The 20,626-nt window shown below is 35.7% G+C and overlaps 1 protein-coding gene across 7 annotated transcripts in view; it reads left to right on the top strand.

Moving 5' to 3' along the window:
• LOC131543530 (A-kinase anchor protein 13) overlaps positions 1–20,626 on the top strand; it is a 76,852-nt gene that overhangs the window by 18,047 nt on the left and 38,179 nt on the right. For 6 of the 7 annotated variants that reach the window (XR_009271929.1, XM_058780922.1, XM_058780921.1 and 3 more), the window contains 6 exons: positions 54–237; positions 1,501–1,705; positions 3,614–5,408; positions 6,985–7,067; positions 17,421–17,484; positions 19,958–20,079. Coding sequence is in view for 6 of the 7 variants with exons in the window: in XM_058780922.1 (XP_058636905.1) it covers positions 54–237; positions 1,501–1,705; positions 3,614–5,408; positions 6,985–7,067; positions 17,421–17,484; positions 19,958–20,079 (2,453 nt within the window). In the remaining variant the exon portion in view is untranslated. The remainder of the gene's footprint in view (positions 1–53; positions 238–1,500; positions 1,706–3,613; positions 5,409–6,984; positions 7,068–17,420; positions 17,485–19,957; positions 20,080–20,626) is intronic. The other variant, XM_058780924.1, reaches the window with a different exon arrangement.

Here is a 20,626-nt window from a genome sequence, read left to right on the forward strand (position 1 = left end):
TAGTTTACATCGCTCCATTTGCCTGTTTGAACACTCTCATTTCTCTCTTTCAGGACTGGAACCTCAAGAGACCCTCCTTCACTTCGCAGCCCGCCGCGGGCTCCTCAAAGTGGCCAGGTTTCTCCTCAAGCAGCCAGGGGCCCGAGAGGCCCTCAGCCTGTGTAATAAACAGGGCTCCACACCGGTGGTCATCGCCCAGAGTCGAGGACATACGGCTCTGCTGGAGCTCTTCAGCCGGTGAGTGATGCGCTTTTATACACAGCCTCTTATTCACATCAACAGTAGAAAATATCAGTTTACATTTCCAAACATTCGTTTTGCCATTAATTGTAATAATCTAGTGAGATTTTTGTTTGCACAAGGAGTCTGACAACAGCCAGTGCTCCACACAGAGCGTTTAAAGCAGCTTTTGCTCTAGGTACACTTGCGCAAAGTTTTTCAGGTAGGTTTCTTGAAGCATCTTGGAGACGTTGCTACAGTTCTTCTGGATTTAGTCTGTCACAGAGCCCACTTTCTTCCGTTTATCTCCGGCTGAGAGGAGAACGATCACATGAGCTCAACCGTCGTCTTTCTTATTGGCTGTCGCTCCTGAAAGTCGCTCTTCGTTTGCATAAAGTTGAAGGATTCTGAACTTTGTTGGCGTCGCTGGACACGCCCCATCCGGTCGCTGTCGCTCGTGTCTCCGGAAATCGCCGGCTCTCCATTGAAATGAATGGAATCGTGTTGCTTTGTCGCTGCGTGTCACTTGTAGTGTGAACGGGGCTCTCAGTTTGTTGTTTCTTCATGTCATTCCAGACAGACTGGATGATGATCAGATCAGATCTCTGTGTGGAGCACTGGCTGTCGTCAGACTCCTTGTGCAAACACAAATCGTACTGGATTATTATAATTAATGGCAAAATAAATGTTTGGAAATGTAAACTGATATTTCCTACTGACACACTACAGCAAAAGATGAAAATAACTGACTTAAAACCATTTTTTAGATGGTGGAAATACTAGTCTTCTAATAATTTTGGCCAGCACTGAATTAAAATCTAATTGAGAAACATTATTAGTGCTTTTTTCCACACAAGAAACATCTGAGAAGCAGGGAGTCTCCATTAGCTCCATTTAATCTCATTGCTGAGACATTAAAGCGATCTAATTGTGTATTATTCTTTCATCTGCTGCATGCTGCTTCAGACAGCAGTGACAGTTGCTTTCCTGTGACAAAAATCACTCCACCCAGTATTAGTCAATGCTCTGGGCCCAGATTTGAACCATTACCTCTTATTATTAACACTCTTGAGTTGGCAAAAGAGTTGAATATATGCATTGAGCTGCATAATAACTCCATTTGTATATTTTGATAATTCGCCACTGCCTCTTGAACAAATAAAACAAAGCAGTAAATCCATAAGAACTTTAATTACAGTACATTGAGTGTCTTGATGACAGCAGTTTAAAGCTGGAATAGAACAGCATATCCTGTTCATCTGATGGCTTGTTTTGATTTAGGGAGGGTTTGGAGACAGACATTGACGTTGAGACGCTCAGACAGCTCTCCTCCTCGGGCAGTCGTGTGGTACAGCACCACCCCTCTCTGAACACCTACACCCTCTCTGTGGGCACCGAGCCGGGCGGCGCACCACCCAACCTACATGCCGACATCCTGGAACTGTACAGACTGATCCTTAGCCATTGTCAAGGGAAGGTGAGTCAGGTGTGTTTGTCTAAATGTGGAAAAAAAACACTTCCTTTTCAACCTGTTGAACTCTGTCTGTTGCTCATTGTCCATTTATTTTTGCTTATTTTTTTTGAGTGTGATGAACTCCAGAGTTGAGTTAGTCAGCATGACGAGGACAGCTTGTGTACACATGAAGAATAATGATAGTAATAATATACTGACAAAGGCACACTGCAAGGGAAACATTAGTTTTCACCATGTGGTTGAATCTGTAATTTCACTTTCTTTAAAGTGATCAAATAGACAAAAATAATATATATATATGTGTGTGTGTATATATATGTATATATAAAAAAAATTCGGGGGTTTCAATGGTTTTATTATTATATATATATAACCTATTAAAAAATAATGACGTGCCAATTTTCAACGGCAAATAGGCTGCAATTCTGATGAGAAATAGTGTTTTTATTTTCCAGTTTATTCAGCAGCCAGTTTTCAGTGTTACATGATCCTTTAGAAATCATTCTAACATCCTAATTTGACTCTCAAACATGCAATTGTAGCTGTTTGCAGAATTATCTTTCTTGCGTGGGTTGTGTTCTGGCACGGCTCCAGTGCAGATGAATCTAATGTTTTGAGGAATATGTGTGGCTGTCAGTCACGCACCGGTGTGGATATTTACTGTACTTCGCAATCACAGATTATACTGTAGCCTACGTCTTGGACTATATGACCTAAGTAACAAGTCTGCCACGTTTGTTCTGACCAACTGAGGAAAAAAGCATTACCATAAATTGCGTTACCAGTGGTGATTTAATCTAAAGATTGGTTGGCTAATATCACATCAAACCGTGCAAATTATTATTATTATTGTTATACTTTATTCTCAAGTTATTAATGTTAACAACATCAGCATTGCATGGTGTAGATTTCAATTTCTGTACAGTCTAATCTCTAATTGTCATACCATTCGAATTTCATATTAAGAAATTCTTTTAATCCAAAAAGCTAATTATGCTCCCTTTTGAACTGATTTTCTTTAAAATACAAATCTTGTGTAATCCCAGGCTGTCTGTAATAAGATGCGCATTTAAAACTGGAATATAATTTCATTTCATTCACATATGTTTCATAAACGCATAATCCTTTCTGGATTACAATCCACCATCAAAATTATACATTTAATTATTCTAGCTGCTATACATTTAATTATGTTTACACTGGCTGGTTATGTACTTGCTCAAATATTGATTTCGGATCATTTTTAACCAAAAGAAGTTATGGACTGCAGCTTTAAGAAAAATGTCTTATTCTTAAGAAACAATTCTTATTCTTATTATTATGCTTTAAAATATTAAATAGCATAATATTTTCTGCTTAATATTTTAGGGGAAACCACAATGCATTTTGTCATTATTCTTTGAATACAGAAATTCATAAACTTGTAACATTATAAGTGTATTTACTGTAACTTTTGTTCAATTTGATGTGGCCTTGCTGAATAAAAGTATTAATTTCTTTAAAATATCATACTTATATATATATATATATATATATATATATATATATATATATATATATATATATATATATATATATATATATATATATATATATATATATATATATATATATATATATATATATATATATATATATATATATAAAATAAAGAAACCTCTTTAGGATGAATCACTGTGTTGTCTTCTCTTTGCAAGTCGCTTTGGATTTAGAAATGTCTGCTAAATGAATACATACTATTATGCAGTCAACAGAAGGGAACTTGTTTGCCAAGAAATATCCCTCAGATTTCAACCTCCACCATAACTTTTTTTTCCAACAGCTGTAGATCTGCTATTCATTGCATTGACATAACTATAGAGTTAGAGAATTGCTTGAAGGAGAGAAAACCCTAAGCTGTTGTTCTGTGTTCATGTTCAGGGAGGAGTTGCGTTTCAGCAGAGCTCAGGCTCTCCGCACATTGCTCAAGAATGTGATGACGGCCTGGAGACCAGAGATTGCTGTTGTGAAGAGGCACCGCTCGACTCCCTTGATACGAGAGAACGAGGGTTCACTCCTTTTAGCACAGAGGAAAACAAAGGAGAACGTAATGACCGCCTGGATCCCTCGCAAATCAGGGAGGGTGACGGAGGTCCCTCGCTCAGCTGTGAAACTGACCCAGCTCTCCTACACAATGGCAATAGCGAAGATCAGCGGGTGTGTGCTTGTGAAAACAGCGAGACTGATTGCAGAGAGCAAGAAAAGCGTTCAACTACTGGTCTAGTTAGTACCGGTGACATTGGAGATAGTGGTGATGGTTTGCAGAGCGGTTCTGAGAGCATAGTCAACAAAACCTCTTCCTGTGGACAACAAAAAGAGGAAGCTGATAAAGCGGACGACTTAATCTGTGAAACACTGGTTTGTACTGAAGGACCTGAGGAGGAAAATCAGGAAAAAGGATACAACTTTGTGGAGGAGAAGGAGCTATCTGAACGTAGCCCCATCGTTGAGACAGGAGATATGGGAATCACTCAGTCTTTGGACACGCCGGAAAGCTCAGATGTTGAATCTTGTTCTCAGGGTGCAGAGACTGATGATGAAGAAGAGGAGGAGTGCGGAGATCTCATAGATCCAGAGGAGGTTCAAGAAGAAAGCAAGAAACCACTGGACCTAAATCCTGATGGGGATACACCCCTGGATTGCTTGCGACAAAATTTGGTGGAAAATGAAATGCATGCTTGTGAAGATGTTTGTGATAAAACCGATGACACAGGAACCCAGCTAGAGGGAGGCATTTGTGAGAAGATGACGTTTAATGTGGAAGGTAGGCGAGATCTTGATTCTTCAGGAACCTGTGATCAAGAAGAAACTGATGAGGAGTTTCAGGAGAGTCTAGAAATGCCATACTTTGAAACAGATGGCGACCAACAGAAGGAAGAATTTAGTGATGCACCCTCAAGGACTTCGGTTGCTGAAGATGAGAGCGTTTTGCACCTGCATGAAGTAAATCAAGAGCTGTTGCCTGTAGAAAAAATAAATCTTTCAGTTGAAGATGCAATGGTTGAAGAAAGTGAGTTTGACGGACAAAAACTAAGTTCTTCCAGCGTCTTACAAACTGAGCTTGATCCAGAACCTGGATCTTCCACAGCAACTAGTGAAGACACCTTAGAAGATCTAGAGGTTCTTTTAGGTTCTAGCTTTGAGAGGATGGAGAATGTTCAAGGGAATCAGGAGAATGAATCCGTTTGGGAAGCTCAGGCGTCAGCGGAGGAAGTTCTTGAGTCAGCGATTCCCGCAGATATGGAGAAAGTGAATCTCCCAGATGACTCCTCTCAGGATCCCAGACAGGATATGACCTCAAGCAGTGAGGTCATGCAGGGCACAGCAGCAGTAGACCTTTCAGAAGAGGATGCGGGTGTAGTTTTTGTAAACACAGATGAATCTGGAGATCAGCGTATCTTGGTGGATCCCTCAGACATATTAACCACGTCAAATGAGTTTGGAATCTCTGAGGAAAGCCTGGCAGTCAATGCAGAAGATCTGTTAGGTGTTTCGGTCCACAGTGACCATCTAGATGGTGCCTTACATGTCCAAAATGCTCTTGATGATGATGACATTATAGGTTCTTCTGTATGTCCTGAACAAGCCCAAGCAAGCTTAGATCCTGTGTCTCAAGAGACAGAAGCTGCAGCGCAGGAAGCTGTACAGCCAATGGGTGAAGAAGACCTACTGAAGGGTGAGTTGAACAATTAAAAAGTGTAAAATATTTATGATGAACTGTTTTCTGATTAAAAGCTGCACCTGATTATAAGATGAAAAAATGTACAAATCACATTTTATTATTTTATTCAGTAACAATATGTGACCCTGGACCACAAAACCAGTCATAAGTAGCACGGGTATATTTGTAGCAATAGCCAAAAATACACTGTATGGGTCAAAATTATCCATTTTTCTTTTATGCCAAAAATCATTAGGATATTAAGTAAAGATCATGTTCCATGAAGATATTTTGTAAATTTCCTACCGTAAATATATTAAAACAATTTTTTATTGGTAATATGCATTGCTAAGGACTTCATTTGGACGGCTTTAAAGGCAATTTTTTCAATATTTCGATATTTTATTTCTTTTTTTTTTGCACCCTCAGATTCCAGATTTTCAAATAGTTGTATCTCGGCCAAATATTGCCTAATCCTAAACTTATTTATTCAGCTTTCAGATGATGTATAAATCTCAATTTTGAAAAATTGACACTTATGACTGGTTTTGTGGTCCAGGGTCACATATGAAATGCCGGTAAATAAAATGAAATGTTTAGGAGTATTGTAAATGCTATAGATATGTATTATAACTATTAAAATCTTAAAATGAAATGGTATTCAGAACAGAACGGAAATGAAAAATACATAGACCATCATAAATTACAGTGGTATTCCTTATAAACATTTATTGTAAATGCCAAAGCTATACAAAATTGTATAAAGTGATAAACAAGTAAACTTGGGCTCACGTACCTCTCATCCGACACAATTATAAAATGTGTATTTTGTGCATGTTTTGCATGCTTGATGTAAATTGCATGATATAGGTTGTTTTATTCCTGTTCCCGTTTTATGACTTATATTCCTAAAAATATAGTATTCTATGCATTTGATGACACACATTTATTGTTGCTCCAACAGTTTTCCTGGTTCAAAAAATGACATTTTGCTAGTCTGAAGCAAGGATTGCATAACAGGCTTTCCATGTCTCTTCAAGAGCACCCGCCTTCCATGATAAACCAAAATTAAGTAATTATACCTTTCTGATCCAGCAGAATAATTGAAAGTAGCCTGTGCGTCTCCGACACGCACACGCCTGAGCGAACAGGGTGTATTCATCATGATTTATGTACATAACAAAAAGTAGCTTAGCAACAGGTGATGTCATTATGGGATGTCCAGGGAAGTGAAGTTACAAGACGAGGTCAGCATCCATTTCCTGAACTTTTTTTTTTTTCTCTCCGTTCTCACAGTGACCGAAAAAGTACATTGGTACACCCATGTTTTTAAAGAGTATTGTTATCTTTGCGGAGTTACGTAACTGAACTAAAATAGCCAGACTTACCATTTCCAGAAACATGCCTGTTTGCTTGATGCTTTTGCAGTGCGGGACATGTTTTGAGTTCATTTATCATTTAAAAAAATAATGACTCAGATATTCCATTCTTGAGTGAATTAAAAATAATGTTATTAATAGTAATATATTTTTTCTTTGTACTGTTTGTTCTTTTACATTTTTGATTAAAGTTATTGTATGTTCTCTCACAGAGTCAGATGCAAGTTTGGAGGATCAGACGGACTCTCAGAAGACAATGTGGCCTGATATCACAGACAAAAAACATGCACCAATGGTTAGTACTAAAAATATAGTGTTTTCAGACTATGTATTTAATTTACTGCACTTCACTCCACTCATGAAATATGCCGTGGGTGTATGTTGTGACATGAGTGACATCCCATGATAGTTACTGTATGTTGCAAAAATACTAGGGCTGTCAGTTGTTTATTGTTTCTGTCACTTCTTTGTTTTATGCTGATGGATGATTTTGACTGTGACATTTTACAGTTTTTCAAAAAGTTGATATAAAAGCAAACCTAACAAGACAAATTTGATTTCAAATCTCTTTTTTTTTTTTACCAAAATAGGTTCTTGTTTTTTTTTTTGTCATGATCCTGAACATTCAGCGAGGGGTCAATATTTACAGTTGCTTTGAAGTAAATAATTTTGAGCACCAAGCTCCAAATGGGGGCGATATTTCCCTGAAAACATAACGTAACGTCCTTTTTACTCAGCAGCATTTCGGTCGGGTCCCCATGGTGTCGGGCCCATGTATAATCAATAACAGATGTGGTCCTCCCTTTCATCTTTAGACCTGCTAGTTATGAAAAGATCTGAGAATTATTATAAACATCTGAATATCCAGCAGTAATATATCTTTGTACATGTGGAGCCAGTGCTGGAATAAAGAAGAGAAATACCATTCAAAATATTTGAATTAATGCTCTTATTCATTGAGGATGCATTAAGGATATTTATAATGTTACAAAAGATTTCTATTTTAAATGCATTTTTAAAAATCACAAAAAATTAAGTATTTCCACAAAATATTAAGCAGCGCAACTGTTTTTAACACTGATAATAAGAAATGTTTCTTGAGCATCAGATCAGTATATCAGAATGATTTCTGAAGAATCATGCGACACTGAAGACTTCAGTAATGTTGCTGAAAATTCAGCATTGCATCACACAAATAAATAACATTTTAAAAGATATTCAAATAGAAAATTGCTGTTTTAAATGGTAATAATATTTCAGAATATTACTGATTTTACTGTATTTTTTATCAAATAAATGCAGCCTTAAAAAAAAAACAACAACATTAAAAATCTTGCCAACCCTAAACTTTTGAATGGTACTTTATCTGCTAAATGACATGATTTTCAGCTTCAGTTTTGTTGATTTACTCTAAAGTGCTGTACTCACAATGTGATTGTGCTTCTGTTATTCAAGGTTAAACAGTTGCTTTTGTGTCTGTGTTCACAGAAACACTAGATATGGTAGCAATGAGGCGTGACGTCCAGAAGCAATGTGGATTTGTTTGTTTTGTGAGGGTTCAGGACTGGAAGAGAGAGTAGAAATAGCTAGACAAAAAAATAGTGTTCGAAGTTTTTAAACAAGCAATTGACAAAATGCAGTTAATTTACATTGTAGGGCATAATGTAATAGGTTACATAATGATTTTTCACAGCACTGTGTGTTTTGAGCTGTAGTTTGGGTAGATCAGCCGTTCTCCTGTTGGACGTTGACAGTTTAATGTCATGACCTCTGGGCCAGCTGTTCATCCACAGGCTTCTTTACAACCGTTTGGGGGAATGGGGGCTGGAGTTACCCTTTTATGTGAACCACAAGTGCTGAAGGCCTTTTCCTGCAAATTATAACCAGCCCTATCCTGGCAACACACGGAACCTCGGTTTCTGCTCATTTCACCTCTGGAGATCATGAGCAGATGGAAGAAATCACTAGTAGGCCTCGTTTCCTCTGGGCAGAGGGTGTGTTTGTGATTCTGTGTGTACATGCTGCTAAACACTGAAAAGCTTTGACAATGGTTCAATGGTGGTGTCTGTCAGAAAGGCATCAGGACTGTTATCTGCGTATCCCACCGGACAGGCTTTCCTGCAGGGACTGAACTCAGAGAAGGAAGGAGCACTGAGAGAGAACGCAGAGAAAGAAAAACGACCGTGTGGGTCGTTCTTGTTCTGCAGTGCTTTTTGAACTTTGTAAAAATGCTAATAAGGAGGTATTTCTATAAAAGGCTTTCAGACTCTCAGAAATATGCTCTGGTCAAGATAAGATGCTTGACCAGAGCAATTATAACTCGATTATTTACTCAATGCCAAGACATTTAGTTAAAGTTAGCCATTGCAGTGTGACGGTTAACTTACTTGTCAACTTTAGATATTTTATGGGAATGTTTTAGACTGAAATAAACTAATACCACAGAATTCCTCAATTCCATTTCTAATAGTTATTAGATAATAGTGTTATTTTTTTCCGTTCCAAATTATGTCACTTCCTGGAGGATAATGTCATCAAGGACTGGCTTTTGTTAGTTTAGGTATGTTACAAAACACTAAGTGCACATAGAAACAAAAACTATAAACAATGTTTGTTTTTTTATTCGTTTTTTTTTTCATATGCATTTTCTGTTTTCATTTGTAATTCTTAGTTAAATATTAGTAATTTTGTTGTTTTGTGAATTTTTTTATTTTTTTGAATAGTTATTAGTTTTATTGCTATTTAGTTTTTATTCATATCTATTTTAGTTTTAGTTTTGGCAAATTTAGTACTTCAACTTAAATTAAATGGAAGTTAGAAATGTTACATTTTTAAAAATTTCTTTAAAATGCTTTTAGTTTTAGTTAGTGTTGTTAAGTATAACTTGATTTTAATATAAATAGTCTCAGGAAAGCTTGGTTTAGAAACATTTTGATTAGAGAAAAAAATTGGAAACGCATGGAAACTTAATTTAAGTTTATTTATTTTTTTTTTCATGTTAGTAGGTGCAGAATAACAATTTTTCTTCTCATACCAAAGTAAAGAAATTATTTTAAATTAATTTGTATCTAATTGTGAACCAAATAATGTGATTTGCATTTGTAAAAAAATTCTGAATATTATATGTGACCCTGGACCACAAAACCAGTCATAAGTGTAAATTTTTCGAAATTGAGATTTATACATCATCTGAAAGCTGGATAAATAAGCTTTCCATTGATGTATGGTTTGTTATGATAGGGCAATATTTTGGAATCTGAGGGTGCAAAAAAATCTTAATATGGAGAAAATCGCTTTTAAAGTTGCCCAAATGAAGTTCTTAGCAATGCATATCACTAATCAAAAATGAAGTTTTGATATATTTACGGTAAGAAATTTACAAAATATCTTCATGGAACATGATCTTTACTTAATATACTAATGATTTTTGGCATAAAAGAAAAATCGATAATTTTGACCCTCACAATGTATTTTTGGCTATTGCTACAAATATACCCCAGCGACTTAAGACTGGTTTTGTGGTCCAGGGTCACATATTTGATCCAATGTTAAGACACTTTGGACTATTAAAAGGTACTTCATAGCAGGAATGACCTGTGTGCAGATATGTGAAAAAGAGCCAGCAGGGTAGGATGGCGCAAAGAAAGAGGAAAAGAGACTGTTTGCATATGTGAGAGAGTGTGTGTGTGTGTGTGTGTGAGAGAGAGAGAGAGAGAGAGGGAGAAGAGTGGAGTGGGGGATGAGCGAGGGAAAGGGGCCGGCCCTTCACACAGATGTGAAAGATTAGGAGCGTCTCATTTTTCCAAACGCTTGAGCCGTGGAGATTGTGCCTGTCAGGACCTCATGTGGGAAATAAGCTTTGTTCAGTGTCACAGTTTCTTCTTACGCATGTCGGAAAGATGTACGAGCGATACAAGCGGAGGTATAGTTTGTGTGCCAAAGGAGAGAGAACTCTGGATGTAGTTTTAATCAAGGTAAGAAGATGTGAAATGTTGACATTCAGTGCTGTTGCATTGTGACTTTATATAGTATAAACTGTAGGATTTAAACAGTTTTAAATCATTAGTAAACATTAAAATGGCCTAAAATATGTGTTTTAGCTGAGTTTTTAGGTTTTTTTGTATTTTGTTTTGTTAACGGCTTAAAATAAGTTTTTTTCATTCACATATATACACAAACAGTATAGATGGATGTTTTTTGTTGCATAAAATTGCAAAAACATATTGATGCTATTCAAAAATGTTTATATGTATGTAAAATGACTTTTAATATCATAAAATAGCAAAAACATTTATTTATATAAAACTCAGTTATGCTTCACTTAAGTCTGAACTTTGTTATAAAATGAATGTGGACAGCATTGCTTGTCTGATGCATTGATGGAAGTCTGTGGTGAAAAATGTTTCATGTTGAAATTTCTGACATTTTATTGCAGGCTTTGCCATCAGTCGCAGAGTATTTATAATATCTCAGTTATTTCTTCTAGACATCAAGAGTTTCAGAACAGATCGCAGCTGATATCTCCAAGTTTTGTTGTTCCAAGTTTTTCCCAGCTAAGGTGTCGTTTCAGTTCATAGAAAGCGCCTGTTCCTGCAAAACATGATGGCCATGTCTGTGGTGTTTGCCGTCAGCTGTTCTTTCTGAGCGTCCAAACGCTGTCATGTCTTTGTTGATTCATAGTTTTGTTGGCTTGAGGCATCTGACATTCACACATCATGCCAGATTTAAAACTGTGTGCACACAAGGTGCAGCTTGTTCTCAGCTGTTTAATGTGGTTCAACAGACAAACACCCTGAAGCGCTGATCTGCCAGTTTGATCATACAGTGAAGAAGACGTGTGGCTTGATTGGGCTTAACAGTTATTAGCACAGATGTCATTTCTTACCAAACCTCAAATCCTTAAGCTCTCAATAACTATTGATCTATGTCTTCAGTGTTATTGCCATTAAGCTTTTGTGTATCTCCGATGTTCTCTCACATGGCAATTCATGACTCATTTTCCTCTTTTGAATTTGAATGCCTGTGGTCATAGTCACTGAGTCATTTGATTCAGTACAGTTGAATCAGTGCATTTGAAGTCAATATAAACAGAATTCATAGGTTTATTGTAAATGATTCCACATTGCACATTATTCCATAGAAGTGCAATACTTGGCATTGTAAAAATGACTAGGTCTCTTTTATTTTTCAACCTTTTGTCCACGTTTACAGTCTGATGAATAAAATTAACTACCACTCCACACTATTTTATTTTATTTTTTTTTTATAATGGTTTTTCACTCAAACTTCATGCACTACAATTCAAAAGTGCGGGGTTGGTCAAATGTATCTAATGTTGTTTTTTTTTTTTTTTTTTTTTTTTTAAAAAGAAGTCTTGTGCTCTCCAAGGCTCCGTTTATTTGAAAAAAATATACAGTAATATTGTGAAATATTATTGCAATTTAAAATAACTGTTTTAGATTTTAATATATTTGAAAATGTCATTTATTTCTGTGATTGTAAAGCTGAATTTTCAGCATCATTACTCCAGTCTTCAGTGTCACATGATCCTTCAGAAATCATTCTAATATGCTGATTTGCTATCAACTATTGCTATTAACTATTGTTATTATAAAAGTTGAAAACAGTTGTGCTGCTTAATATTTTTGTGGAAACTGTGATACTTTTTTTCCCCCCCAGGATTCTTTGGAGTTTAATGTATACAAGTATTCATTTATTTAAAATAAAATCATTCTGACCCCATACTTCTGAACTGTAGTGTATTTTAGAAGTAAAATATTTAGAAAGTGCCATGCTATTGACTGATCCTAGTACATGTTCAGTGCATTTCTCTAGATGGTTTTGAGCGCCTTCCGTTCTTAATGACTCCTGAAGACTGGATGGCAGTTGGATTGGAGAAATGCCTCTGGGAAAGCTCCGATACAATGTTTTGACTGTAAATGGAGTTTGTGCATAAATGAGTGTGTGTGTGTGTTTTTGCGCATGCATGTGGAGGTCAAGAGCTGCGTGAGTCGAGGGGCGGCTCAGTTTGGTGACAGTCTGGGAGCCGCTGCTCAAATCCTAACGGTTTCCTTTGGCTCTCAGCCTGGAGAGAATGATGGAAACGGGCCGTCGGCCAAGTGACTTCATAGCGCTGTACTGCAACTAAAAATCACCATCTTTACAATCAGCACAAACCGGAGATTTTGGAGCTTTGCGCAGTTTAAGACACAGATCTTGGAAACACAAATGGTCCTGTAGGAGCATAGCAACGTCAGGCACAGAAATTAGACTCAAAATGTCCCACTAACTGATTAACAACATCTTATCATGCCATAAATTGTATCCCGAAGCAGTTGGTTTTGTATTACAGCTTTTGTTCCCATTGCATGCATCGAGAGCCAGCCCGCACAGTCTGTGCATTTTCAAACCAAATGTGTTTTTATTGGGAACACTTCTGAATACTCGGCGCTCTACAGAGTCTGCTGGCACTGCCTTTTTGGTTTCTCCCCTAGCGCCGCAAATATGCAGTGAGAACGGCAGCAGTGCCAGATTGTGGAAAGGGACACTGGGCCATGTTTGGCTCTGAGCAGACTTTAGGGTTTGGGCCTGTGTTATGGAGAGCAGTTTGAAGCATCTTTAGAGCATCACAAAACATAGCGATTGACAAGCATGCAGATTTGTATTTGATCGGATGGATGGATGGATAAGAGATAGATCTAGACACATCACGTGCCTCAAACCTGAATTGCTTGCATGAGCACCTCAGCTCAATGTGTCATGTGCTAACTGCTGCACCACAGCTCTGCATGCTTACTTTGTTTCGTTATGTTTCGATTCAAGCACATTCGTTATAAAACGCATTCAGTGACTTCGAAAATTGCATTTTAACTGTCAACTGAAATTAATGGGAACTTGATAAATACACTCCCATGCACTCTTAAAAATAAGCATTCAAAAGGGGATTTTCACAGTGATGCCCAAGAAGAGCCATTTTTGGTTCCCTAAAGAACCTTTCAGTGAACAGTTCTCATAAGAACTGTTTAGTAAATCTAACGAGCCCTTTTGCACTAAAAAATAAACTTTTGTGTGGTTATATTCCATGGATTTGAAAGGTTTTTCAAAAAACCATAGATGCCAGTAATGAACCTTTTATTTTTTTTAAGAGTTGTCAATGCCTCATATCAGTCTTGCATATTTAAATGTCAGTCTCTTTTGTGTACACACAGCTCTGTGGCAGTTAGAGATGCAAATGTTTACTCTATAATCAAGCTGGTTTGGTTTTTATCAGCCTTTCTTTATTCATAGAGTTCGTTTTTGAAATGAAGTCTATGCTAATGTACATACTGAATGCGATTTGCATTCATTCATTGATTGTTCCTCTATGACTAAATGTAAATTTTATATTTGTCCCTGTCTGATGAAGTGTTATAGGTTAAATATACTATATACTATATATATATATATATTTTTTTTTTTTTCTGGAGCTGGAGTTTTTTTGGCCTATCCAGCTCAGTCAAAGTTTTACATTGAATCAGTATTAATGTTTTATGAATAAAGTTTTTTTTTTTTACTACATTAAAGTGCAACAGAACACTATAAGAGCTCAAACGTTCTAGGTCAGGAAGAAATTATTACTTTTGTCAAGCAAGGATGCATAACATTGATCAAAAGTGTCTTTTACATTGTTACAAAAATTCTATGAATAAATACTGTTCTTTTGAACTTTACTTTCATTAAATAATGAAAAAAAAATCCTGGTTTCCATAAAAATATTAAGCAAATGCAAATATGCATATTAGAATGGTTTCTGAAGGTTCATGTGACTCTGAAGACTGGAGTAATGATGCTGAAAATTCAGCTTTGCATCACAGAAATAAATTAATTTTAAAGTATATTTGAATAGAAAACAGTTGTTTTAATTTGAAGTAATATTTCTGTTTTTATTGTATTTTTATTTATTTAATTTTTTTATCAAATAAATGGACCCTTTTTAAGCATAAGAGACTTCATAAACATTTTTAAAAAAATTACCGACCACAAATTGATGTAATTTTATATTATATACTGTAATTTATATAAATGTAATTATATATAATACACTGTTAAAACTTGCACATGTGATGATCTCTGTACATGACATCTTTGACCTCCCCGGACAAATGGATCTGATTTAAGTGTGAAGAAAGAATTAATTCGTCCAATGAAAACATCTCGTACACGTTATAATTAAACAAACCTTTGACTGACTCGGTCACAATCTGACAGCTGTAGTTCTACCGCATATGCCTTAACAATAAAGCTCTTTTCATTTATAATCTCTTTCATCTCTATCAGCAGCAGCAGTGTGACACAATCACACACTATGATGGGAACTACTGTATGAATAACTCAGAGAGTGTGTGTTTGTGCGCTCCGGCCCGTCTGTAGGCAGGGCTTGTGTTCGGGACAACAGACGACAGTGTTCTCCACACACACTGCCTTCCCAGAGGCACACAGTGGACAGTCTGAGCCCTGGCATGGACATGATCATCAATGCAGCGTTGTGCATTGTTACTGGCTTTAAAACTGTGCATGGCCACTTGGTTTTTGGAGGGTGTGAACATAATTAGTCCCTGGCCAGGATGGAAACGTGAACTGCTCTTGGGTCAAATCAGAAGCCATTTCTCTGGTTCCTCACGTTTTCCTCCTGTATTCCCTCCCTCTAGGGATCCTTTGTTGACCGTCTTTCTCCCCCGTCCGATCTTGCATCACCTGTGTGACCCTGTAGCTGGGTTATAACAAAGGCGAAAGAGCTTTTCAGTGTGCTTTCCAGCCGAGTGAATAACCATCAGTGGTGCAGGTCGCTTTAATACAGGCTTTCTATTGTGGGAGCTTTGTACGGGTTGCTGTTCAGTAGCAGTACTGGCCGTAACTTGAGATCTGTGTAAACATTTCCAGTAGACTGTATGTATTCACCCTTTCAGTGCCTCAGATCAAAAGCTGACATATAGTAGGCAAGCAGGCATGACATTATTGGGCCTCTTTAGTATAATACAGACTGAAACTGGACTTTGAAAAAGGAAGTACGGTATAGAAGATACACAAGATTGCTGAGACTCTTTTTAGCACCAAGCTATATGTGACCTGTATTACGACTGCTTTGTCTGTTGGTTTGCTTAAGACAAATTAAGAATGGCAAAACACATTCCCCTTTACAGTGCTTTTACATCTGCAATGTATTAAAATACAATTATGTTCATATACATTAGCGTTCAAAGGTTTTTTTTTTTTGAAAATCTTATGCTCATTAAGGCTGTAAATATTTGATAAAAAAATACAATAGAAACAGTAATATTTTGAAAAATTATTAACGTAAAAAAAAAATGTAATTGAATAATATGTTCTAATTTAATATATATATTAAAATGTAATTTATTCCTGTCATCAAATCTGAATTTTCAGCATAATTGCTTGTCGTCAGTGTCACGTGATCCTTCAGAAATTATTCTAATTTTCTGATTTGCTGCTAAAGATTCTTATTTTTTTATTATCAGTGTTGAAAACCGAGAACCGCAATACACTTTTTCATGATTCTTTGATCATTAGAAAGTTCAAAAGTACAGCATTTATCTGAAATAGAAATATTTTGTAATGTCTTATATAATGCTGTCACTTCATTATATTAATCAATTTAATGTGTCTTTGCTGAATAAAATAGTTAATTTCTTAAAAAAAATTAACCATACTTGTTTATTATTTTTCATAATTAATATTTTAAAGAGCTCTACAATAAGGATTTTTGGTCCCACTTTATATTAGGTGGTACTTGCATTTAAATGAATCATTTGATACAATGCACTTATTGTGTACATACATGTTTTTACATTGTACTTATATTTTTAAAAATACCTATGTAGTCACATCTGTAATTAATTTCTGTAATTACATTTATAATTACACTGTTGACCCATCCCTTACACCTTAACCCACCCTTAAACCTACCCAAACCACCAAACCTGTCCCTAACCTTACCCACATCCCACCTCAATAGCAGCAAAAGTGTTTTGCAATACAATATGACCACAATAAGTACATTGTACTTATTTTTTTGATGTAAGTACATAGTAGTTAAGGCCACCTAATATAAAGTGGGACCAAGGGAGTGAATTGACTGCCTTTCTTAGCTTATTGATTTATTTTACAACAGACTCAGGTGTAGCTTATCTCATTTGAGCTGGATTTGTTTTATATGCTGGGTTTTATCATTGGATTGAATCCAGCCAGCAGTAGTTTGTTTGTGGTGAGCATCTCAGCATTGCATCCTGATCGATGAAGCCGCTGTCATCCCTCAGGGCCGGTGTGAGGTGGTGTGTGGTCTGTGATGAGTGAGATGCAGCTGTTACGGGGTCCACAAACCACAGACTGAGCTCTAAACTCATATATGCTGCAGTCTCGGAGCGTATGTGAGCAAAGCTGCTGCTTCTGTTTCCCTTTGCTTCATGCATTCATTAGAAACCCTCAGTTACGTTGACCTTTTCAGCAATGAAAGAAAATGAAAAAAAAAAAAAAAAACTCATCAAATTTTTCATGCAGTCTGATGTTTATATTTGCTTTGAATGTGTCGGACAGCTTTTTCCACTCATACAGTCACATGCGTAAGACCATATCTTCCTCTTTCTGTCCCCAGATCCACAGAGACAAGGACACACTGTGTTCCAGTGTTTCCCAGAAGAGACACAGCTTATCCACAGGTAAGATCACACGTCTATGACCTGATATCATGTTGTCGGTTATGTAAATCAATACTAATATTTACCTAGTAGGGCTTCATTTTGGCTTATCAATTTCAGCATCATTACTCCAGTCTTCAGTGTCACATGATCCTTCAGAAATCATTCTAATATGCTGATTTGCTGCTCAATTATTATTATTGGTACTCAATTACTAATAATGGCTCATTATTAATGTTGAAAACAGTTTAATGCAATTTAAAGCATCTTTGCTGAGTAAAAGTATTATTTATTTATTTTAAATCTTACACCAGACTGTTGTATGGAAATTTAACAGTTTCCACAAAATAATCAAGCAGCTCCACTGTTTTCAACACTGATAATAATATGTTATCATAATCATATTTGAATGATTTCTTGAAGGATCATGTGACACTGAAGACTGGAGTAATGATGCTGAAAATTCAGCTTTGCCACAAGAGGAATAAATAACTTTATATTCAAATAGAAAACAATTATTTTGAATTGTAATAATGTAAAATGTAATCACAGTTAATGTTAATTTATTTATTATAATTTATTATTAAAATACAAAAATGTTCAGATAATATTATTTAATGTATATGAACTGACATGAACTAACAATAAACAGTATTTTTATATGTAAACAAATATTAATAAGCACTGCAGGAAATAAAGCGCTCATTGTTCGTTAATTTTAGTTAATGCACTAACTAACAATAACTAATGTGACCTTATTGTAAAGTGTTAGTTAAGTTTTGATAGCAAACAATTGTCTTAATTAGTCCTTTTTTAATTATATTTGTATTCTTTTTCTGAGCTTATGTTGTAAGCTTGGCAACATGTAAACATCATTTTCTCTCTGATTCGTTTGTGACTCACGTCGCTCATGTACTTCATGTGATGAGCGTTGTTTTGTGTGGCGTGTGTGCTTACTTCCTTGACAGCTAGGAAGCTGTATGTCTGTTAAACTGCGGTGTTATCCACAGTGTCTTGTACAAAAACGTTTCCACCCTCTCTCTGACCCTTAGAATTTTTTCTAGTTAAGACTCCTCTGACTGGATTGACTTGAACTCACAACTTTATCACTTATCAACTTATCAACTTATCACTGATCACTGCTGTGTTTTTGTAAATGCAGGAAGTAGGTTGATATTTATTAACCACTTCTTTGCAAGCATCAAACCTTTTTATAACATTTAACAATGTTGCATTATAGTTGCATAGTTTTGTCACGGTGCAGTTTTTTTAAAACCTTGATTTAAAAAAAAAAAAAACATTTCATTTACATGATTTTTTATTTATTTTTTTTATTTTCATTGACATTGTTCTATTTTTTATTTTTTTATTTATTCTATTTTTATTTTTTTTATTTTTTTTTATTAAACTGCAAAAATGTTTTGTTGTTTTGTTTAATTTCGTTTAATTTCATTTTAAGCACCACAAAGCCACATTGTTTACAACTTCCAGGAACAGGTTCAGGAGAAATTGCATTTTGACAATCACGTTCTAGTTTCATGGTTATATTTTTAATAATATTTTTTTTTATTTTTTGCTTTTTTAATTTCATTACCATGCAAAAAGTATTTTATTTTAAATTTTATTTTATTTCAATGTTTAAAAGCACAGCAGAGCCACAGTGTTTACAGTTTCCAAGTACTGGGACAGGAGACATTTTTTAACATCTAAAACATTCCGATGAATCATATCAAAAACATACTGTAAATACTCAAATTTAACTCTTCTTTTATATATAGATATGATACGCTGACTTTCTTCTCAGAGGCCTGTCATGGCCTGTGTTTATGTTGACCGTTGTTTATCTGCAGCTGAGGTAATGACGTTTGCTTTTACTCCAGCATTGGTTGGTTGAAAGCACACACACGTAGAGAAAGGGCAGCTGTGGCGGTTCCAGCGAGACCCCTCCTTCACATCCCAAAACATGGAGCCACCTGTGTGTTGCGTGACAGCTGACAAAGCTCACACTCTCGTGACAGATCTCCGAGAGCTGATCTCAGCCTTCACAGTCGCTCTCTTCACTTACTCGAAGCTTACACAGAGAGTGTGTTGTACTTTGAAAGACTAGAAGACAGTGAAAGCGAGAAAGGGAGGGAAACGGGTGGTATTTTTCTAGGTGATGGAATCTGTTGAGGTTTATCATGATGGTTTCGTCTCCCACGTGATATGGTTTTGTTACCCACGCAACGGTATGGTACTGACAGATGCCTCAGATACGTTTTCTATCAAGATTGTCAGACTTTGCTGTCGTGAACACGTGCTGTTGTACAAAGATATGTTCTGAAGAAAAAAATTGCATGTTTTGTTTAAGAGGACATTGGGCTTCAGTAAGAGACCTTCTTTGGAGACTTTTTATGACAGATTTTAACTGGATAAACAAGCTATTTTTTAACACAGCTTTTTATAGTAGCTGTAAATTTGTCTTTCTTTGTGTAAAACTGTGTTTTTGTTTCAGAGAGTTCACAGTATCCAGAGTTTCACACTTGCAACTCAGAAACGGTCACATTTCGAGACTCGGGAAGCGATACAGATGGATTTCTCAGTCCTGACACTGGAGAGGACAACATCTTCAGAAAAGTGAGAGAAAGATTTGTACCTTTTCTGAAGAAGTGTGAGTTTGCCACATTGGGCATTATGTGGTTGCTTACTGCTTAAGTATTATTTTATTTTATTTTATTTTATTTTATTTTATTTTATTTTATTTTATTTTATTTTATTTTATTTTAATTTTATTTTAATTTTATTTTAATTTAATTTAATTTAATTTTATTATTATTTTATTTTATATTTATTTTTTTATTGTTGTTATTATTATTATTATTATTATTATTATTATTATTATTATTTTTTTTTTTCTGGTCCACCAAGAAAAATTGTTAGTCTGCTCACTTAAAAAATAATAGAGCACGACAAGCTGCATGATTTGAAGTTTCATCCATGTCTGCACGAATGTGCAAGATGACTCATGCATAAGAGCTTTGAAAAGTCCCTAACTTTAAGTATGAGGAATAATAAAAGTGATTCCTTATTAAATGTTTTCATGCCACAGACCCCCAGATATGATGCTCCTTTTGCAAGGACTATATATATTTTGTAAATTTAACATAGTTAAAAAAAAAAAAAA

Source organism: Onychostoma macrolepis, chromosome 07 (genome assembly GCF_012432095.1).
Source record: "Onychostoma macrolepis isolate SWU-2019 chromosome 07, ASM1243209v1, whole genome shotgun sequence".
Classification (NCBI taxonomy): Eukaryota; Metazoa; Chordata; class Actinopteri; order Cypriniformes; family Cyprinidae; genus Onychostoma; species Onychostoma macrolepis.